The 17307-nt window shown below is 39.7% G+C and overlaps 1 protein-coding gene across 2 annotated transcripts; it reads right to left on the bottom strand.

Moving 5' to 3' along the window:
- Positions 1-497: 497 nt before the first annotated feature.
- LOC137472874 (epidermal retinol dehydrogenase 2-like) lies at positions 498-9970 on the bottom strand. 2 transcript variants are annotated; one of them, XM_068188379.1, is made up of 7 exons: positions 9766-9970; positions 9012-9365; positions 5636-5767; positions 4040-4139; positions 2220-2364; positions 1181-1303; positions 498-684 (listed from the first exon to the last, which is right to left on the bottom strand). In XM_068188379.1, the coding sequence occupies exons 2-7, from the start codon at positions 9336-9338 to the stop codon at positions 591-593; spliced, it is 921 nt and encodes a 306-aa protein (XP_068044480.1). In that variant the 5' UTR covers positions 9339-9365; positions 9766-9970; the 3' UTR covers positions 498-590. The 2 variants fall into 2 exon arrangements, with proteins under 2 accessions (XP_068044480.1, XP_068044470.1); XM_068188369.1 differs by lacking the exon at positions 9766-9970 and having other exon boundaries at positions 9012-9642.
- Between the last annotated feature and the right edge of the window lie 7337 nt (positions 9971-17307).

Below are 17307 nucleotides of genomic sequence, written 5' to 3'. Positions count from 1 at the left end.
AAGCCAATTATGAACATTTTATGTTAGCGTTTTCTCAAAATTTACATAAGGATTGATTTTTATTAATTAAGTACCAGAACATATTTTGTGTAACTAATCTCCAAACTTCTTTAACTTGGGAATTTTTTTGTTCTTTAGGACCTTTATGTTGTAATTTCATTTGAAGACAGTTGGAGAACATGGGTGTGACTTCTCTCCAAACACAAGGAGAGATTTCACCCATAATTTTCCAAGTATTTCTCCTGTCTTCATTTTTCCATTATTTACAACAGAATTGTGTTCCACACTAACAGGATACCTCATTGAAGTTTCAGACTGAAAACAGTACAGTCCATGCAAAGTTGTTGCTTGGGCATTCAACATAATACCTAATTTATTTAAAATTTTAGTGATTTTTCAAAAGCTTCTCAGAAAATTGCCAAACATAAAGGCATAAAAGACAGTTGTAAAGAATTAAATGGCATGCTGACCAATGTAAAATAGCATAAAGAAGTGAATTATTTGTCAAGGAATAAATAGTATTTAAAATTATTTTTTAACTGAAAATGTTCAATTAGATAGCACTTGAGGTCTTCAGAATACTTCTTATTTCAATCCTTTTTCTTCTGACCGAAGGCTTCTTCCATGCTCTCAGGGAACTTAATGTAAGACTCAAGGAATAGCACTGCTTTTCTAGGCATGAAACTGAGGAGACAAATATTGAATTAGCCTATTTTTTTTAGATAAAGGTACTCTATAAATAAAGAAAAGACAAATACATTATATGTGCTCAATACTTCTAATGCCTGGTAGTAACACATTTGGCACTTCAATGTTATAAACTGGGAAAATGAATGACAGACCAAGACATTTTGTGAAAGCCCAGCCTGCAGTGGTGGCAGGGACTGGAAGCAGACAGTGCTAGACCAGGCATTGCTCCCAGTGTACCATCTCAGGAAAATTTTTGAAGTTTCTATACCCAACTACAGCTTAAAACATTTCTTAGAGACAGAAGAGGCCAGAGGAATGATACTTACCTAGATTACTAAAAAATCAAATCCACTGTTTCTTTAAAATTGGATAACTGGATTGACCACAGGAATATTAACTAAAAGACTGTTTTGACTAAATGTTCCTGCTGATTTTACAGGCAAATGGCAAAGGAAAGAAGGTAATGCTAGAAGACAAGTCACATGCTTACATTTTGAGACCAAATAAGTATACAGCTGGAGGCATGATCAGATAAAATTTCTCCTTTTTAATTGCATCCACGATCTTGCTGGCTGCATATTCTGGATCATAAACAGGAAACAAACAGGTTTTTCTGTAAAACAAGAAAGAAAGGGTTATGAAATTATAAACCTTAACTTTCGTGCTAAATACACACACATACATAATCGAATAATTTATGCATTTCCCCCCTTTCCCTGACATAGTCTTGAAAAGGAATCTCCAAACCTTTTTGTTCCTGCTATCATCAAAATAAATTGAAAACACTTCGATGAAATTGTGAATTTAATGACTTTTTTAAAGCTGACCACAATGAAGTTGATGCCCACTTTGATTGCAGCTTTGGAAACTTCCAAGCTTAGCCATACTGTGTGCTGTTCTAAGCATCATTGCTCTCCAGCAGTCTTTTTCTGTTGTAAATGCTGAGTTGAAGCTAAATAGACCAGGACCAGGCTTGTCCCCAGGCAGGAGAAGGGTTCTGCTCTGCATACATTTGCTGCTGCACGATGATGAATTGTGCAAGCAGGAGCAGAGCACTGAAAAACCAAGATCACTGCATCCTGCAGTGGCTCATTCCGTGCTTGCAGCCTCTCCCATCAGTGCAGCCGCAGAGCCACCCACCAGATACCATCACCACAGCTGTTCTCAGAAGTACAGCACCTGCCAGTGCAGACAGTTAATAAGGACAGGTCATGGGTATCTTGACAGCCATAACTGTAATTACACTGCCAAAATTACTTGGGGCAGAGAACATCAGCACTCTTCTGACAAATAAGGTTCCCTTAACCCTTAAATACTGCTGTGTATCCCCAACTGTTCCTTGACTGTGAGGTTACTGCACAGCTCTTGTCATTCACTGTATGCAAGACTTGTATTTCTTTATGTCTGTGCAATAGGACAAAAATACTGAATTGAAAATCAAATCAACCAACCAAGAACTGAATATGATATACCCAGTGAGTGGCACATATTTTTAGATATGAAACAGTACAAATCTAAGCTTTACTTACGTGCTTTTGAAGCCTTTGCTTGACCTAGTACTGATAAAATAAGGGCAAATGATTGTGGTTTTAATGCCATGTTTTCCTCCATGATACAGTTCTGAATGTATGGCTTCCATCATTGCAATGATCGCACCCTTACTTGCCAAATAATCTTGAAAGGGAAGAAAAGAGAAATATCCAAAATTTTAAAAGCACCACTTTTATATAGTAAAAGCTATATACACATCTGAATTCTTTGTAATACCATTTAAGCCATGATATTATTTAGTTCTATCATTAGCATTAGTATTTAAAGCATATTGGTGATCCAGCTCTGGAGATTAATGGCTCTTCCCATGAATGATGCACAGTTGCCTAAGGATAAAATTAATCCTTTTCAGAGGAGGTTTTTTTTTTTTTCAGTGCACTGTAGAAAGATATAGGCAAATGAGCTTATTCAGCATTTTCTGTAAATTTTCCAGATACTCATATACCAACCAGGCATTCTTTCAGTTCAGAATATCTTCAGCTTTTAATATCATAGGATACATTTCAGAAAGAACTATTTCTAGTGGTAAAATAAAAATACCTTACTTATAAATGCTGCTTCAGCCTATTATTTCTGATTTGCCCTGCAACTAAAATACTGTTTTGTTTGGCCAGGAAGAAGCTGAACCTTATCTGATTTTTATTGTTTGATGAATGTATGGAACCCTATCCTCAGAGATAATCAAAACTTGCCCTCACACAGCCCTGTGCAACCTAACCTAATCTGGGCCTGTTTTTATCTGGGGATATGGAGCAAGTGACCTTCATGGATTGCTTCCGACACAAATTATTCTAGAGTCTTCCAACTGTCAGAAATGATTTTAATACAGTGCCTTACATGTAATTTCCTAAAATCTTTTCAAATGTATGTGAAAATAGTTGCTAGATACAATGAAATCCAATTTTGCTAAAAGACTGACTCCAAAGACTGGCATCAGAAGTAGTTTACTGTTCTTCAGGAGTTCACTCACAGTGAATGATGGGACCACACAGCCTAAAAATATATATCTAAGGTGTAAAAGGTTATAATGCATGGATGGGAAGGCCCACTCCCATAAGCCTTACAGTTATATGATAAAAGCTGAATGTGACTTGTATTACCAATACCAAAATACTGATGATATATCAAGGTAACCCCTAGGTAAGAGGTGGCAAATAAACACTAGAGTAACACCATCAATCAGCAGAAGAAACAAGAGATCCTTATTACACTGAAGTTCAAGTTCTCTTAGGGTGACCTCAGAGATACAATCAACATGTAAGAGAGGCTTGAGGAGAGACTGGGAAGCAAACCCAGACTGATGAAATAGGCTAGACTAGCAGACTGCTGAGGGAAACAGCTGAGAATACTGAGCTTTAAATAGCTTAAGCCATACTTAATTCAAATTAATTTTATTGAAAATTATGCCAGAATGCTTTCTGCACTTGAAAAACCAACTGAATGTGTAGTTCCAGGTACAACCCTTGTGTGTCTCAGGTCTCTGAATATTCACCTGCAGAAAAGCTGTCATGAGAAAACATTAGACAACTTGTATGCAGGGCTCCCTCCCACTGCACGTGTATGAGCTGAATTGTCCTTCTTATGTGGAGGAAAGATATTCTATAACCAGACAGTAAAACCTGGAGAGAGCTCCCTGTGTTGGTCAGGCATGTGACACCATCCCACTCCAGTACACCATCACCTTTGGCACCCACAGGTTCTTGTCAGTACAGGCTGCTTAAGACAAGCATTTATGAGGTGTCCAAGAAAAGCGATGAGTATGTAGATCTATTTTGTAATGGCAGTGGACAATAATTACCTGACTGACCGTAGAGTCCCAGTAATCCAGCTCCACTGGCTGTGCTAACCAGGTGCCCACGGTTACAGGCCACCATGGCTGGAAGAAAGGCCTTGCAAGTCTAAAAGAATATTAGTACATTTATTTTAAAGTCCCCTTTATAAATAGGCATAAAAAAAAATATTTCATTCCAAAATTAGATGGGACAACCTGACCTGCTTTCTGGGTCTTCAATGCATAAGAAGCCCAAATGACATTTTATCTCTGTAACAATTTTTAAATGAGAGACAACATTTCCTTGAATGACTGCCCTCTGTCTGAAGATCTAACAGCATTAAAAGCATCTTATTAAAAGCAGCAAAGTTTGTATTTTCTCTGCTTTCCCGGTTCCTCACAATTTGTCTATTGCTAAAGGTTTGGTACACAAGAGGGAGCTAGAAGTCAACACATTAAGGCGAGTTCAGCCGTCTGTGGGTCCTGTTTGTTACAAGCCGAACTGCCTGACAGTTCCAGCACTCCAGGACACCACTGTGCACCCACAGTGGTGCACCCACATACGAACTGGGAAGAATGCTAATGTTTTACAAAGGGGGCGATATAGAAAAGAGACAAGAGCAGTAACGATTTTTTTTTTTCAATAGCTGAGGAATCCTATTAGACTCCAGGTGTGAGTGCTTAGTACTTTGCTATTCTCCTGCCCTGCATTTCTTCAGACCTTTCAGGGGAAACACCTCTCCCAGCCCATTTTCCTCAAGTATTTGGAAGAATGATGCAGTGTGGCTGAGGAATACTTAGAGGACTTCTATCTACAATGATTTTCCATTGAGGAATGCCTTTTAACAAAGGAGTTGCAGTGCTATATTGTTCCCCGATGCAGACTGTTCACTCAGGCATATAAACAAAAACTGCAAGAGGGGGCAATAATAACACTCTCTCGCAAAAAAAAAAAAAAAAAAAAAAAAAAGAAAGAAAAAAAAATCTCCTAAATCTACTGAAATCCCAAATAACTGCAAATTCTTCCAAAGGTAAAAAAAAACCAAAACAAATTCTTACCAGCTGGATTAGATTTCTACGTACTTCAATCAGATGGTGACTAGGAAAGAAAGCACAGCCTGGAGGGCAACATGTGCAGCATAAAATCATGGAATCATTTAGGCTGGAAGAGACCTTTAACATCATTGAGTCCAACTCTAATTATACCACTTGTAGATCTGCCAGTAAACCATGGCTGTGTCTCCCCTAATGCTGCAAGTCTCTTAGGCAAAGCCTTCAGATGCTTTGGAAACATCAGGAACAGGGAAGTCACATGCCATCACGTCAGCACTCTCCTTTCAACCACAGCTGTTACAGGTGGGGTGGGTTTCATGATACAGCTGCACAAACTTTGACTTACCAGAGTGCCCAAGCAGGTTTGTGTTAACATTACTGAGACATACTGGGGAGACTGTCTCCAATTACAGGATGATCATGAAAACATATATTCCCCCAGTCAAGGTCCTTCACATCCCTATTCCTAGCGGAGTTTTTAAGGTAGATGCCACCATTGTGGTTTTCACACCAAAATACTTGTCTGTACCTTGGGGTCACTCAGGAGTAAAAAACCCACAAAAACTTTACCCAGACTTGAGAAAAGAAGTTGATTCTGAAGGTTTTTTCAAAGTCTTCATCTGTAAGGTCACAGAACTTTTTCCCAATCAGTATGTCAGCATTATTGATTAGAATAGTAACATCTCCAACTTCTTTTCTAACCTGAATTAAAAAAAAAAAAGGATAAACAGAAAGCTTTAGAAGGTATCCTTGCCTCTTGTGCTTCATTTATGAAAATGTTTAGTACATTTGCAATAACTGATATGTATGAAAACATAAGTATGCAAGAACTGTTGTATTACATTAGATCAAAGGTCCATCTAAGCCCCCCAGCCCTTGTCTCATGGTGGAAAGCAATGCAAAAAGGACCTGGGCTCTGAAGTCTCCCGTGTGCTCAACTTTTCACATGCTGCAAATTAGGACCTTTTGAGAGGTATAAGATATCTATATCATTGTCTTTAATATATCCCAGTGATTCTCCACCCTGCCCCCTTCCCCAAATTTGTCTAATTGCTCCCTGAACTCCAGAATACTTTTGGCTTCCACAGAAACCAAAGGTAAAATGTTATGCAGCTTTAGAACACACCGTGAGCACACTTTAACTGCAATCAGAACACATCCAGTCCCCTATTTTTGTTGTTGTGAGAACCTGCATTCCTCTGTTAAGCCTGCTCAACCTCTTTTCCATAGAATTTCTTCTGAATTGGAAATAATTCAGCTAACATAACTGGGGGATACCATCCTCTGAGCATAATAGCATCTACCATGAAATAGACAGATAAAGCCATCATTAGCTCCATTTGGGTTTGTTTTCAAAAGATTTTGTGCCATGATTTAGATTTGTATCAAAGCAGATGGCCAAGATTTACTTACCGTATGAAGAATCAGTCTCACAGATTTCTCTACTAAAGGTAGATGATTATCTATGGTCTCAAAAATTATGGTATAACTAAAAAAATGTTAAAATCCTACATGTCTAGCAATTTGGAAACAGGTGATTGGATCTGGTGCCCAACTTTTGACCTTCCTTTGGCTCTCTCAGGGAGCCTTAGCACTCAGTGAAGATTTGTTTGGCATTTCTTCAGCTGTGTCAGGTTTAGGCCTCCTCATTGACAAGTAGGGCTGAGATACTTGCACCCTTCCATCTGCATAAATGAATGCAAATCTTTAACTGCTCAACCCCACACTGTTCAGTATGGCAGGATTACTCAATTCTTCCTTTGAAGAACACATCTGTACTTTCTCCCCACTCTTTTAACTGCTATGTCAGTCCATATGATGATCCTCCTTTTCTTAACATGACAGCAAATCTTCAGCAATGGCAGCATTTTATTTACTCACTACTATAAAATATGTGTGAAGCTTGGCTTCCATTTAGAAAAAGTCATGATGATTATTCTACGTTATGTATATTTTTAGGTGTCTGTTTATTCTTCTGTTAACATAATTTCTACTAGTTTTCTGTAAAACAGGTTCATAGTGTGTTTGTGTCCTCTCAAGTGCCTTTTAAGACTGACATATTTACTATGCTTTGTTCCTTGATCATCTGTTATAGCAAAACACACATTCTGCATTTCTAGCCCACCAGATACATGTCCGATTTCCTTTAGAATTCCCAGGTAGACACCTCTTGTTTTTGAAAACTAGTTGTTGTTCACTTGACCAGTTTGTTCTAAAAACTCTTCTGTAGAGACTTCAATGATCTCTTTTGTTTCCTAGAAACAAAACTTACATTATGGGGAAATACTTATGCTTTGCAGCAGTGAGTATACCAAATAAAACAAATTAATTTAACTTCCTCTCTATTGCTTTCACCTCTGTGTCCAAGCTCAAGTCTTTTCATATTACCAATCAAAAATTTGCAGGTATTTCCAAGAGTAGAGGAGATCCATATTTGAAAAGGTCTTCATCTAAGAAAATTTCTATTTCCACCTGGACTGAACAATACATGCAAATATCTGTGAATATGTTGGTGTTGTTAACAATAATTTGACACCTTAACAGCAATTTTTAAATTTTGAACTGCTCTTTAAGTTTCTGTTGGCAGGACGATCTGTGCACTTCAGAATAGTGTTTGCTGATTTGGGCACAGCAAATTCCACAGGCTGGAGTCCTGTGGCTGATTTGGTTAATGTGTTTGGAGATCCAAAATTACTGGGGGGCACAAAACAAACCTTTTGAGACTCTGCTAAAGTAAGAGCAAACAAATAATTTCAAAATGTTCATTTTTTTTGTCTACAGTGTGAGTGAGCTGTGGCCCACGTGATACTTACAAGTATGGGTAAAAGAAACCCTTGCTGATTTGAAAGCAGGAGAATTGCAGTTCCAGATACTTACAGATCCTGAATCCAACTTACCTTTTAAAAGTACTTTTCCTTAAGAAAATTTCTTGAGTAAAAAAAGGTGTTTCAAACTTTCATTACCTTGCTCAGAAAGACTTAATCTGATTTGGTTAAAATTAAAAACAACCAAAAAACAAAGAACCGAGTCCCTCCATGTCCCCACCTTTCCACCCACAACTTGTAGAAAATTCATGTTACATTTCCAGTCTATTCTGAAACAATCTATCAACATTCACATCATAAAATAATTTAGCTAATTTCTCTGATGTATGCCTTCAGACACAGAATGTCAAAGATGTGACTTGAGAGTCATGTATATAAGCATATACATTGAGAATTTAACAGAAGTTTACACTTGGATGAAGTTTGCAGAGTGACTAACTGGATTATAAGTGAAGTTACACCGAGGAGCATTTTCAGGCAGTTAAGGAAAAGTAAAAATTATTCATGTTCAATGTCCAATTCCTGAACTTTGACAATAAAAATAATAATAAGGTAACAGTTTACAAAGCATTGGTCAGCACAGCAGAAGAGTTTCATTGAAAATGGAGCTCTTTACCTTATTTTCTACCTGTATTGATCAAAAAAGGAACTGAAGCTCTCAATTTGACTGGAGACCAGCCACATCCTAATGACATGTCTGAAAACATGACATCCCACATCACCCTTAAAGAACTACAGTTTCCTTCCTAAACAAATAGGCAAAGGAAATAACCCCCCTTTTACATCATCCACTGATTGTTCTTTTATTTTAAAATTATTTATTAATATCTTAAAGAAACTACAAAGCCTGAATAGGCTAATATATGGAGATAATCTCTGCTGCATGTTTTATCACACTCTTAATCTAAACATTACCATCTCACAGTGAAGAATAGAAATGGATATCTCAACAGAACTAATTAAACCCAGTTACTTTGTTGCAACCATAGTTTAAGTTCCATCTAGAAACTATTCAAAAGGAGAAAGACATTGCCCTACATTATTACTTCTCTCTAGGGATGGTTTCTGAAAAAAAATAAATTCAACAGGATATTAAAAAGAAGCAAAAATGCAGATCTTACCTTGTCTGCCTGTTCATAGACATCCTCCCTCCTGCTGCAGTCACAGTGGTAGACAAACACCCGGCTGGCTCCATTTTGTTGGGCTAATCTGCTCGTTTCTTTGTTACCTTCATCATCGATGTCCCACAGAACCAAGGTTACTCCCAAAGGAGCCAGTTTTGAGGCAACCTGCCTTCCAATTCCATTTGCAGAGCCAGTAATAAGTACTATTTCACCAGCAAAATATTTTTTGCGTTGAGGAAATATACAGAAGGTGTTCTCGATAATTAAAAAAATAAAAAATTTCAGGTACTGCAGTAACTTCTGGATGCATCTGAAGTTGAACATGATTTCTCAGGCTCAAGCACCACTCTTCTATTGTGCAAACCCAGAAACACAATACATTACAATAGTGGGATATTGACCAAAAAAAAGAAGTTGACCTTCAAACAGCAAGTTCTTTTGCAGTGTTCTTCTGTGCAGATACAAAATATATTATTAAAGACTCGTATTGTGAAAGCTACCTTACTACCTTACTAGTAGGATTAAAGCAACTATCTTCCTCTAGATCCTACAGACCTGTTTCATCCCGAGTTCCTCACCTTCCAACTCTGCTTTTAAGAACGTTTGGTAACATACATTTTAGACCCGTATGTTGTGGCAATAGCCGTAGAGCACTTTGTTTTCGCAGCAAGGCGATGCTAGCTGAACAAAAAAGTACTGAACACGCTGGTGCGATAGGAAGGAAGGCGTCCTCCTTAGCAGGAGACGTGACCTCTTTCGGAAGCCAGGCAACTGGAACGTTCCCACGCCCTGTGTATTTTCCAGCGCCGTGTGGCTGAAATCACACCACATATTCCCATTTGCCAGCAATTGACCAGCCACAGGGAAAAGCCTGGCCCTGGCACTTACGAGCCTTGGTTTTCATCCTGCTTTGGGCAGCACCACTCCCTTTACAGTGTTTGGGAAGGGACAGGAGAGGCTCAGGAGAAGAAGCGCCCGCACCGTCCCGGCGGATCGGACCTGTCCCGTCCCGTCCCGTCGCGTCCCGTCCCGTCCCGTCCCGTCCCGTCCCGTCGCGTCCCGTCCCGTCCCCCCGCGGCTGCGGCCCCTTGGCCCCCTCCCGCTCCTGCCCCAGCAGTCACACACATCTTCGCCCCCTCCCTACGCCCGGACCCCCGCGCTCACCGCCGGCTCCCGCCTGCCCGCCGGGACCAGGGATGGCCTGGCCCAGCCCAGCGCGGCCCGAGGGCTTGGCTCCGTGCGGGGGCAGGGGCGGTCCGGGGAGGTGCGGGGTGCGGGCCCGGGCAGGCGGCGTTTCTCGGCTGGGCGGGTGCAGGATGCCGTCGGGGCCACCCGGCTCTGCGGCACAGGGCACCTGGGTGCCTTCCCGAGGGCAATTGTCGGGCGGCAGCGCCCTCTCCCACGTCGGGACATCTGCTGCTGCTGCCGCTGCTGCCGCTGCTGCCGCTGCTGCCACGTCGGTGGCCCTCCCTCGCCCGGCCGGCCCGGCCAGCGGGGAGGCACCACTGGCTCCATCCCGCCTGGCCGCTCCATCCCACCCGGCCGGGGGCTCGGAGAGCAAGTGCTCTCCACCCTCTGCTGCTGCTTCGCTGGAGGTACAAAATCGAACAGTTCTTAATTTATATAATAAATTACTGTCTCCAGCTTGCCGGGCTGGGAGCAAAAAGGCAGATGATGATTGTAAGTGTGACCCCTAAATCAGTGAATCCCCTGATTATCATTTCACACCTTTACAATTACTTTTGTGGGTCCACAGTTTTCCATACATGAGTTATCCAACTCTAAAACTACAGTCCCACACCACTGTATCATCAATATTTTTGGACAGAAAACCACACACATACTTAAGTCCGTAAGAATGTGCTTCTCCCGTGGCATCAGCTTGTATCAATCATCATGAGTCTTCCACATACTGTTTATGTAAAAAGGCAACGAAGAGAACACTACTGGTTTGGTGTACTTTGCATTTCAAATGAGTTACACTAGAGGTCTTGTTCACTGGCAAGTCATAAAAGGAAAAAAATTGAATAAATTCACAGTGTGCTCTGATGTACACATCTGTGTTGCATACACCATTCAGATTACAGTATATGGGAATTCATAAGATATTTTTCTGTTAAGCTGAGATAAAATGATAGCTCACAAAATTTGATGTCATTTACACCAAGAAATATGGTGGAAAACTGTACGCTGTCAGTGTAAACAGTTGTATGGAAGGGATATGTTTCCATGCACAGTTAACTGTTGAATATTCTATTTAGGTGCCAGCAAAAGGGGAAGCTGAAACATCTCTACTGAGGATGAAGGCAGATCTCAAAGCCTTAGTGCACTGTGGCTCCAAACAAGGTGCCAAGAAATGCAAAATAGGTGGGTAACCTAACTCCAAGTGTCCCATGCTGTAATCAGTAATTACATGGCAAAAGAAGCAGATTACAGTGAGGGGAAGCTGAGATGATTCAGCAATGAATTCCTGGTTATGAAACAAACCAGGGAAGATGCTTGTTTATTATGATGACATTTCAAGGTGAACAACATCGGTGAGGAATAGTGTTGCAACTGGAACTTTGTAAGCTGTAAGTTAACAGGAGGAGCCTGTTTCCAAAGCACATGCTTGTGCAAGTATGAAAACACATGACTTCCTTGCTCTTATGCTGAACTGACCTAAGGAGCAGCCAGCTATCATTCCATAAGTGATGAAAATGACAATGATGATTAATAATTTATATACCTAAATTAGATGCTTTAGTGTGGTAATGGAATGTTACAGCTTGTTGCTATCTTGAGGTAAAGAGTGGATGTGGTAAGGGGTCTTGGGGAACACAGAGTGATTTAGGATTGCATTCTGCTCACTGCCAGCTAGATTTGATTATTCCTTTAGAGAATTGTTTAGCATTTTGAAATTAAGTATTTGTGTGGCTTTTTGTCTCAGTTTTGTCCCAGTGTTGCAAAACACTGAATTGTGTTGTCAAACAGAGACTTATTCTCCTGACACTGTAACTGGTCTCTAGACCCAAACTTAACCTTCTTTGCAATTAACTTTGAATTTGTACCAGAAGCTCCATTTCCTAAGTGATAGTAAGAACACAGGAATGAAATTGTCCATATTTGACTGCACTGAAAAAAAAAAAAAAACAACAAAAAAACTGCTGCAGCTAGAGAAGCCACAGAAATAGCTCTGTGAGGGATATTTTTATTATTGACTTTCCAGTAACAAACCTTCACATCTGTCATTTGTTTAAATCATAACAAATCTAGTAAACATAGGAAACAGGGTAAATGCTCAAATAGATCAATCTAAAAGTTAAAAGTACATCAGTAACAATATCAAGAGCAGAGATAACCACACAACCATGCTTAAAAATAACAGCTCACCAGAATGTTTATTCACCTCTGTACACCTTGTATATACTCCATGTTATGAGAAGAGATGTCATAAGGAGCTGTTGTGGTTTAACCCCAGACATCAACCAAGCCCCATGCAGCCCTTTGCTCAACTCACGTTTGATCAGGGAGAGAACTTGGAATGAAAAAACTAGAAAACTAGTGAGATAAAGACAGTTTAATATGGAAAGCAAAAGCTGGGCACACAAGCAAAGCAAAAGAAGGAATTAATTCACTGTTTCCCATGGGCAAGCAGGTATTTGGCCATCTCCAGGAGATGTCATCATGTGTAATGGCTATTTGGGAAAACAAACGCCATCACTCCAAAGGTTGCCTTCCTCCTTCTTCCCCCCACATTTTATATGGGACACCATGCCATAAGGTCTGGAATATCTCCTTGGTCACTTGGGGTCACCTGTCCCAGCTGTGTCTTCTCCCAGCCTCCCCTGCACTCCCATACACTCAAGGCAGCAGGAGAAACAGAAAAGGCCTTGGCTCTGTGTAAGTCCTGCTCAGCAACAGCAAAAGCATCTTACATTATCAACCCCATGTTCAGCACAAAAATCAGCATGGAAATGTAGTGAGTGATTTGGCTGAGGTTTTTTCATGGTGTAAATCCTCTGGCATACTTGAAATTGTCAAGGTGATAACGTTGACAGTATTTCAGTGAGTATATGCTTGTTTGATGTGTGAAATTGTCATGGCTGCTAATGGCCATGCACAGTAATTGTAAGTATAATTCATTTTATTGGCTGGCATTTGACTGGTAGTAAAGATTAGGGTTAGGTAATTACTCTTGTCCTCAAGCCAGCTGGACCTTTTGAATATTTCTGGTGGATTATACATTGATCAATACTTTTTGTCACTAAAAATGTAAAGATGCTTACTTGCAAGGTATTGAATGGTATTGAAAAGTATCTTCTCTGCTGAGCTGCAATAGGTGCTTTAAATATGTTATTAATTACTGGTAATTATTATATCCCACAGCTTTTAATAAATGGCTATTAAGTATTTTTCAATATATTCATAATTCATTCATATATTATCAGCATGTAAAACTTAAAATTCTGCTGCCAAAAAGAAAATATGGATTTAGTAGAATAGGATTACTTTATTAAAGTGCTTGATAAATAAATACCTTATTGGACAGCTGAATGACATGGGTTTGTCTTTTTAAAACTTAATATAAGCCATTCACTTACTGCAAACAGATATGACAAACAAATTCCTTGATAAATACAAACAAGGGATATTTTAATATTTTCTGACAAAAAACCTCCCAAATATACATGATTCCTCAAAAGGTGAACTGTTTAGCAATGGTAAAGACTGGTGAGGAAAAGAACCTCTCTGTAGGTCACTAGTATTTGTTGAAGTGAGTGAATTGATATCATAAAAACAAAATGTCCATGTTTATAAGGACCCAGAAAGAAGCATGGAGTGTCTGTCTGTGATAGAGAATTAAGTAATGTGATTGACTTTTTAGAGTAATCCAATATTGAATACAAGTGGGAATCCCTTACTACACAGTGTATGTGACAACCTTAACTCTACAGTTTTAATAATTTTAGCTTTCAGAATGGCAGGAAAAGCTCCAGTTGTTTCCTGTGTCAAAATATGCTTCTGATCCATAGAGGTCAAAGGCATCAGCCTGAAATCTCACCAGATGGCTATGTCTTAAATCTAAATTATAGTTTTATTAATTCATCAGAAGGAAATCCTCAGCACAAATTCATTCCTGACAGTTTTGGCCAAAACTCAGGACTACAATGGAGCACCCACTAGGCAATGTGCTCTGCAGTGAAACTGTCATTCTACCTCAAGATGGAGTTGATCAGAGATATGTAGGAAGTGGCTGTACACCATATAAATGAAGAAGAAAAGGAGTTCCAGCTCACAAAACTTGAATCTTGCATCCTGAATCAAAGCATGAGTTGCTTGCTTTCCAAGGAATAGCAGGAAGCACAGAAGATCTCCTTTCTTTTTTTTTTTTTTTTTTTCTTTTAATTGGTTCAATATACTTCATCACACTGTCAGCCAAGCTAATTTAATCTTCACTGAACTAAAAATTAGTAGCTGCTGTATGAGATAGCTGTTGTAATACTGCTGAGGCATGATCCAGGGATAATGCCTGGATCCAGCATGGATATCTATCCAGCCTAGATATAGGCTACTGCAGCTATGGGAGGGTTTGTACTTACAGGCATGTAAGAAAAACTTTCAATACTGTAAAGAAAATCCTTAGCTAATGAATTTAAGCCATTCTACAGTGAGCCTACAGAGACACTGCAGCTCTAAAGCTATGGAGATGTGCAGGGATCCCTCTGCAGGCCTGTGCATGCCTCATCCATCTTCTAAGATGTTGCTTATCTGGATCCACATCTAACCCTGCAGCTGCTTAATATTCTGCCAGTTGGTAACTACCATGTCAGGCAAAGGGGAGCTCCACCCTGTGACTGAGAAGGTGCTTGGAGTATGTGCCTCACCAGCTCCAGTTCTGTGACCTGGCAGTATCCAGGTGTGGTAAATGTGAGACTACAGTCATATCTGGTGTAAGGGCACCAGCTGCAGCACATCAGTGCTTGTCTGCTGCTTCATTCCAGTGGAAACACACAGCTGATACTACATTCCCTGGGAAGAGGCACAGGGCACAGAGCCTGTCATTTTTGTGTTTAAAGACATTTAAGAATTTAAGCTGCAGAGCCTCGCATCCCTGGAAATGTAAAACATTTGGGAAAAAGCTGCTGTTGACTGTGCTCTTCACAAGGGAAAATACAGGTATATTGGGGACCATTTTAGGCAAATGAGGAGAGGACAAAATGGTAAAGTTTTCTGTCATAGGTAGAAAACTGGCTTTGCTTCCCAGAGTGAAATATCATATTCCCCAAAAATGCCAGGGAGGAAAATGTCTTCTATAGTCAGTTAGTCAGACATATGAAGTAATTTTGTGTGTAGTCTGACCAGTTCTTCCTGTCAAGTGGTATTCCCTTCCAATTAATTGAAAGGCCGAAATAACCCTCTTTAACTCTTTTCAACTTGAATGACAAGTATTTAGACTATTTTACTAGGATGGGTTGTTTATTTACATGTATGTGCAATGGCACTTGAATGTAGTCATAAACAATTTACATATTTTCTTGTATACTCAAATAATTTACATATTTTCTTGTAAAATGAAAAAGAGTTCTTATTTAAGTGATGGTAGTACTGAGGACTACAAAAATGGGTAACCTGATCTCTTTTAGCTTGACTAAACAATATTCACTGTCACTCTACTGCAGAGCCTAATAGTGATGGGGCAGTAATAGTAGTTCTGGGGAGACTGGTAGTAAGGGGAAGGAAAGATGGTATTCCTGTTCAGGAAGTATCCCTTTTCTGAGACCACTTTCTGTGATCAGGGACTGGGTTGGCTTAGGGACTTGGAACTCCAATAATACAGAACAGAAGACAAAGGGGATGTGCTGATGGATGTCTGGGCACTTAGGCTGACAAACGACTGTTTTATAATAGCTGAAGCTTCCTCAAGCTATGACTCAATGCACCTGCTGAACTTGAATAATCAAATAGTCTGAAAATCACTAACCAAAAAATAATTATCCCAGGAAGAAGTGCAACCAGGAGACCAGAAGACCTGGAGTACACTAACACTGCCAGCAAACCACAAAAGACCTCTAAGCAGAGCAAGAACTGGAGGGGATGCCTTCAGTAGTGACAGATGTTACTCAGAAAAGGATTTCCTCTAGGAATTTATCTTTATCACTGCTATGCCTATTAATTTTGCCTCAGGTTAAGGTCATTTAGTAATTTAATTGCTCTTCTCATTAAGAAACTGAGAAACTGAATGACAATGGTATCACATTTACACAAAGAGTGTACGGCAGATTTGTTGTCATGCTGTCACCATTTTGGTCATGCTTCACCAGTGACCTCAGCCTTTCGAGGTCCTGCGAGGTTTGGTGCTGGGACAGTGAGGTTGGTGAGTTTAAAAGGCATTTGTAGGCACTACATGTTCTGAATGGTCATGATGCTGGGAACAGGTTTGTTTTATGCAGTGTTAGGGAAACTACTAGAGTCTAAAGGATCTCTGAAGAATCCACAGGGAGGAAATATTACTTCTGAATTCATCTAGCCTGAGAACCTTGTTTCAGAATTTTTGTCTCTGTTACTACAAAGAAATTCAGTATGATGGATACCTGGGAGTGAAATACATCCCATCTTCAGTCTGCTGATCAATAGCTTGGTTACCAAGTTTAAGCATGCAACGATTCCCATAGAAGTCCTACGCTTTGATTAATTTCCACTGCGTCTGTTCAGATGGAAGCTGACAGCTTTTCTTCTGGTTGATTGGCAAAGAATCAGTTAATCATGTTCTGAGAATGACTGTCACATTAACTGTGTCAATTGCTGTCATAGCATGACAGCTATGCTGTATTAACAAAAATTAAAATAAAAAAGGTTTAATTCCACATAATATTTTTCTAGATAGAGAAATGTGGTGCAGTTGAAATTTCAGCCCTTGTCAGCTAGTTATTTGCAGAGATGAAAATGTATAGAAATGTGAAAGTTCCACTGTAAAACCCATTTATACTGCAGGTCATGATTGAAAAATGCTGGTTTATATGTCCTAAGAGAGGCTTATGTGGCTTATCTGCTTCAACTGCTCTTATGAGAGAAAATTGCCTATCATTTGTGCTGTTGCTGCCATTTTCTCCTGCTCAAGAAAAAAAAAACATAGCTTGAATAAGTGCTTTAGAGTATTTTGCAGGGCATTAAGTCTAAAATTTAAGATGCAGAGTCTCATAAAACTGTAGGAGTGGTTTTCCTAATCTGGTATCCTGTAATTTTATATGGATTGGAATTGTGATGAGCTCAGGCCAGATGAACACACACAGATCTCACTGCAGTTGGAGTG

The sequence above is a fragment of the Anomalospiza imberbis genome, chromosome 1 (genome assembly GCF_031753505.1).
Source record: "Anomalospiza imberbis isolate Cuckoo-Finch-1a 21T00152 chromosome 1, ASM3175350v1, whole genome shotgun sequence".
NCBI classification, from domain to species: Eukaryota; Metazoa; Chordata; class Aves; order Passeriformes; family Viduidae; genus Anomalospiza; species Anomalospiza imberbis.
This window is presented reverse-complemented; position numbering and strand designations above follow the sequence as displayed.